Source organism: Xenopus laevis, chromosome 5S (assembly GCF_017654675.1).
Source record: "Xenopus laevis strain J_2021 chromosome 5S, Xenopus_laevis_v10.1, whole genome shotgun sequence".
In the NCBI taxonomy this organism is placed as follows: Eukaryota; Metazoa; Chordata; class Amphibia; order Anura; family Pipidae; genus Xenopus; species Xenopus laevis.
In genome coordinates, this window is record NC_054380.1 from 27,299,090 (window position 1) to 27,305,089 (window position 6,000).

At 37.3% G+C, this 6,000-nt stretch overlaps 1 protein-coding gene across 1 annotated transcript in view; it reads left to right on the top strand.

The window, feature by feature from the left end:
• Window positions 1-5,299, top strand: part of snap25.S (synaptosome associated protein 25kDa S homeolog) — a 49,501-nt gene extending 44,202 nt beyond the window's left edge. Inside the window, 3 exon segments of the mRNA NM_001087041.1 lie at window positions 1,013-1,138; window positions 2,632-2,776; window positions 4,378-5,299. Coding sequence (NP_001080510.1) covers window positions 1,013-1,138; window positions 2,632-2,776; window positions 4,378-4,446 — 340 coding nt within the window. The 3' untranslated portion in view covers window positions 4,447-5,299.
• The last annotated feature ends 701 nt before the right edge of the window (window positions 5,300-6,000 follow it).

Genomic DNA, 6,000 nt, shown 5'->3' on the forward strand with positions numbered 1-6,000 from the left:
TTTTGCTTACAGTTTGGTAAAGGTCAATGTTTGGCTCATGGAATAGACGAAAAGTATTTCTTGGTGATATCAAGAAGCCCTGGACAATGCTGCATATCTGCCACTACAAGCATGCCTAGATTTTAATGTTCCTTGCCATGGCAATCCAGTCAAAAATGGCTTTTTAAAACAGCTTACTAAAATCTCTGAGAAATCTTGAGCAAAAAAAAAATCTATTTTTGACTGGTTTCATGTCTCTGTGACAGCTGCTACAGGTGGTGCACTGCAAGTAGTGAACCACTGGAACCAGTTGTGCTTGGTTATAATGCTTCACCTCCTTTTCAATGCCAGCAGCCAGTGCATGAACAAGGTGTATTTTGGAATACTATGCATTGACACTATTTGCTTGCTTGGTTTTCTATTGCATCCATCTCACTTTTGGCTATTTTCATTTTTTGTCTTTGTTGACAAAGGTTTGTACATCAACTCTCGATGTATACTTACTGTTTCCAAGTACCGATATATTATCACTAGACAAAAGGAGCAAAATTGCCTTAGCTTTTTTTTTTATTTTGCTCCAATCTGCCAAGAAATGTATAATTTTACATTCATCCACTATGCAGTATGGGAAAATGAACCATTGCATCGTGTTCGTAGTTGAATTTTTGACCAGTATGAGAGTATGTTCATGTTGATGTGATGTACACACTGTCCTTGGCAGTTCTGTTCTATGTATGTCTGCCAATATGTCTTTTGTGTTTCTATGTGATCAAAAGACTGGATGTTTTCCATTTTAAGTTTAAAAAAATGTGTTCTTTCCACTATGATGAATTGCTGTCTAAATAGGCTCAGCAGTTGATACATGACAGCACGACAAATTAGTTTGGGTTCATGATATATATCGGTATATGATGATGCCCTTGTCTAAAGCTCATTTGCCTGATTTAGCTTGTGCAGTGGTTACCATAATAAAGGTGATTTGTGCTGTTTGTAGTCTTTCAGTTTTATGGTACTTACAGTATATCTTTCATAGGCTTAAATCCAGCGATGCTTACAAAAAGGCTTGGGGCAATAACCAAGATGGGGTTGTAGCAAGCCAACCTGCTCGGGTTGTGGATGAGCGTGAGCAGATGGCCATAAGTGGAGGCTTTGTCCGTAGGTAAGTCATTTATTAAATATTGTTATTGATTCATTGATTTTTAAAACTAGACAAAAAAAGACAGGTCTGTCAAATGGAGCCCTCAGTACCCATATATACACATACCTATACACACTCACATATATATACATTTTATATTCAGATAACTATACTAGAAAAAGTTTTGATCTAAAGATCACATTGGATATTATTCTTGTCTAAGAAATCATAGAAGCCTCTCTTAAAGGCATTAATAGAATCTGTCATCCCAATATCCCCTGCCATTGTTAAGAACCCCTATGCTGCTTTAAATAATTTTCATAATGACAATGAACACATGCAAAAACATGCACACTGGATTATAGTGATCAGTTTTGTAGATTTATGATCCTGTCACACTATAAAGGTGGCCATACACAAGGAGATCCGCTCGTTTAGCGAACGAGTGGATCTCTCCCCGATATGCCCACATTGAGGTTGGATTGGATCAGAATGGAGGCAATACGCAAGGTCGGATGTTGGGACCGCATCAACGAACAGATGCGGCCGCGATCCGATGTGATTTTTTACCCTGCCCGATTGGGGCAGGGTAATAGAATATTCTAGAGAACAAATACTAGTTACAGTTGATTGTGCCGAAAATGATTCCTAGCTGGGACCACATGTAATATTTAGTCAACAGTATTAAATAATGGAAGTTAAATTCCATAACATTACCATGTTATCCTTGCACAGAAATGAACAAAAATGGTCAACCACGGCCTAACCAGTTACCATAAAAAGGTAAATTAAAATGCAAATTTTATTTATAATATTAATTTTATAACACTGTCCGTGATAGGGAAAGGTTCTAAGAGTTATTGGAGAGAATTAACTGCTAAAGTAAGTTTTTAATGTGTGACTAGTTATAATACTGGAACGTCCAGCCTTTGGCAATCCATTGGGATGCAATGCCAAATAAACAATGAACCAATCAAGAGTTGGCACAGGGATCAGCATTGAGAAAAAAAACCATAACAATTGTGAGTCCCTCCAAAAATCAGTCAAGGTAGTGAAAAAGTACAGAATATTTATAAAGATATAGTGGCCTAGCGCGTTTTGTGCCTGTTGGGGCACTTACTCACAGGGATCAGCATTCCTGTTTAGAAATCAATTCTAATTAGTGGCACTATCTTTATACAGTTTGTTTTATCTCTTAGGAACCCTTAAGATTTTTTTCCACTCTGACCATACTGGCAGGTTATTTTGCTCTAGAAGAAACCGACCAAACCTTCCTCTCCTGCTTCACATAGGCCTCCATTTGGTGTCCAACAACTACTCTAAGCCGTTTTTTATAGAATTTAAAAAGTGTTCACTTTTGTTTTTATGCTTTATATACTACCACAGTATTAATAATTGCTAAGTATGTGTTCTTTGTATAAAATTTCTATAATATATTTTGCAAAGTCTAGTAAAACATTCCATTAGCTTGCAGTTTAAGAACACTTGTTAAATAATACCCTTCCTTTTTCCAGAGTAACAAATGATGCCAGAGAAACAGAAATGGATGAAAACCTCGAGCAAGTCGGTGGCATTATTGGAAATCTTCGTCACATGGCCCTTGATATGGGCAATGAGATTGATACACAAAATCGCCAGATTGACAGGATCATGGAGAAGGTACTGTAGATTTAGGATCTTTTAAGCTTTGTTTATTACTAAATTAAATTTTTTCTGCATGTTAGGTTCAGGTTTACCAGTAGATCTTTTCCACTGAAAATTTTAATAGAACTAGTGGGATATACATAGCAGATGTTTTTGACGCTGGCGAATTTTTGCAGCAGTTTTGCGAAAGCAGAAATTTGCCACGAATTGTCATCTGGCAAACTTATTGGTCGATTTGACATGTATCCCTGGAGAGCCCTTCTTTTCTCATCCTGAACCACACCAACTTGCCCCCAATACTGGCCTTTTATTCTAGCGCAATGGCTGATAGGGAGATTTGTTGCCCGTGGAATAAATGTAAAGACAAATCTCTAGGGATGGGCAAATTTGACCCGTTTCGTTTCGCCAAAAATTTGCCGACGGCGAAAAGTCGCAGACACCCAATAAAGTCTATGGGCGTCAATAAAATTTTGACCAGTGCCGAAATTTTTTTGACGCACGACGCCATACAAGTCTAAGGGTGTAATTTCTACGGCGAAACAAGGCAAAAAAATTCGCCCAGCCCAAAATGTTTCTCCGCAGGCTATAATTGAAATTACAGATGGTAACACATGACTTCATTCTTCTGAAGTCACCTGAAGTTGCCTTGCAAGGAAACTTTGGCCAACTTAGGGATGTGTAGGTTTTACCATCAGCGATTTGCACTTTAGTTGGCGAAGAAGCATTTCTGCAGTATAGCCCACAGTCATGCAATTTTAGTGCGTGGGGGGCGCCAAATCTCACCGTCGGCCATCACACTTTTCTCAAAAGAGAAAACAGATTTTTTTATATTCAATTTTGAAATCTGACATGGGGCTAGACATTTTGTAAATTTCCCAGCTGCCCCTGGTCATGTGACTTGTGCCTGCACTTTAGGAGAGAAATGCTTTCTTACAGGCTGCTGTTTTTCCTTCTCAATTTAACTAAATGTGTCTCAGTGGGACCTGGGTTTTTACTGTTGAGTGTTGTTCTTAGATCTACCAGGCAGCTGTTATCTTGTGTTAGGGAGCTGTTATCTGGTTACCTTCCCATTATTCTTTGTTAGGCTGCTGGGGGGGGAAAGGGAAAGGGAGGGGGTGATATCACTCCAACTTGCAGTACAGCAGTAAAGAGTGATTGAAGTTTATCAGAGCACAAGTCACATGACTTGGGGCAGCTGGGAAATTGACAATATGTCTAGTCCCATGTCAGATTTCAAAATTGAATATAAAAAAAATCTGTTTGCTCTTTTGAGAAATGGATTTCAGTGTAGAATTGCTGGAGCAGCACTATTAACTGATTCATTTTGAAAACATTTTTTTTTCCCATGATGACAGTATCCCTTTAAGGAAAATGGGTCAGTATAGAGAGCAAGCTGGTGTGGTTTATCCAGAAACGCTACCTTTCATGTAAGGCATTTGTTTTCCTTTACTAGGGGGTTCTGAACAAAATCAATGACTTGATTTAAAAAATGGTCCTACAGGTACCTAAGTACACAAGCTAAGATGCTCTTTTTGTTGTTTGCATGTGGCATTATTAATATAATTCTAGATTTACAGACTTTATATACATTTAAATTGTACTTTGTCTCTCCCCAGGCTGATTCCAACAAGGCCAGGATTGATGAGGCCAACAAACATGCCACAAAGATGCTGGGCAGTGGTTAGATCCAATGGTGGAGCTTCTGTATGATACTGTCCCACAAGACAATGCTTTCATGCTTTTACCATGGTATTTACCTACTAGGTTTGCACACATGCACATATCAGCCTCCCTTGTAAATGTTGTCCTGTGTAGTATGTCAGCTTTCCTAAAAGAAAAATATATACTTGTAATTATTTCTTTTCTAGATATCTTCCTTTCCAAAGGATGTATATAGTGAAATAGCTCACTATGCCATTTGGATTTTGTTTGTTTGTTTGTTTTTGTTCATTTCATTTTTTAATTTTTTTGTAAAAAGATTTCTGTTGAATGACAACGATGTTGGAATGTTAAACGTGCTGTTTATCTTGAACTTCACAGTATTGTTCTTGTAAAATTGTGACATTCCAGAGAGCTACCGCCATTCTTTCTTTTTTCTTCTCTATGTCATGATAATTACGCTGTGGAACTTGCTGTCCTTGGTTCTTCCTTGCAAACATCTGTTGTTATAATTTCATTAAAACGTGGACCTATATAACTATATTAAGCATTGCACTACAAGTGATGTGTGTTATGCATTGATGCATGAAAACAAATAGACATTTAGATGCCTAAATAATAAGACCTTACACCGGCAGTAGCACATCAACTAAAAAGCATGCTGAGTATTTGGACACTGTTGGGACTGTGTTAAACCAGCAAGTTTGCTGTAGTGCCACATTTATGTCAATGTATAGATATATTTGAACATAATTATGCGTTTTTGTTTGTTTATTTGTTTATTTGTTTGTTACAAAGGGCAGACTTGGCACATACTTCTAGCAAAAATATATATAATGCTTTTTTTTTGCTGGTAATATATAAAAAATTAAAAAAAAATGAAAAACATAACTTTTAAGGTTGTAATATAGGGTTTGGATACTGTTTTTGAGGATCCTCTTTTGGGGGAGATGACTACAATCTAAATGGTGCAATGACGTAATTTTTATAAGACTGAGTCGTTAGCCTCTTCAATCCCCACGTGGTTTATTTTCTGTACGGTTCTCTGTCGCTTACCTAAAGCTATGCACACCAAATTGCTGAGATGTTTAAGTAGATTATTAATTAAGACCATATCTTAAATGACTGAAATCTAGATCCAACTGTGATATCAATATCATTGCAGCATGTACTATTTAATTCCTTATGTCTCCTGTCAGTTTGTGAAGTGATTAACATTTTGTAGCTAGTTTAAAACAATTAAAACAATATAAATCTGGCTGGCTCTGCTTGTATGTTTTTTTGTTTCTGTTGGACTTGTCTCATTATTTTCCACCTACGTGCTCTATTCTTTTCCTGCCTCCCGGCCGTTGATCCTAACAGATTGGTAAGTACAATACACACAGTAAAAGAACAAAAATGTTCCCACTTGCTAATTAATGTGACAGGTGACTTTGTAGAGGAGCGAGGTTCACTCATTAGCACATCATTTGCTTAGTACAATGAATGAGCCAGTTTTGGAACAAGGCAAGCTGTGTGCTCATTTCTGTGTATCTGACTTTTTCTGGATCACAAATAATAAACAGACAATGAAAGACCTC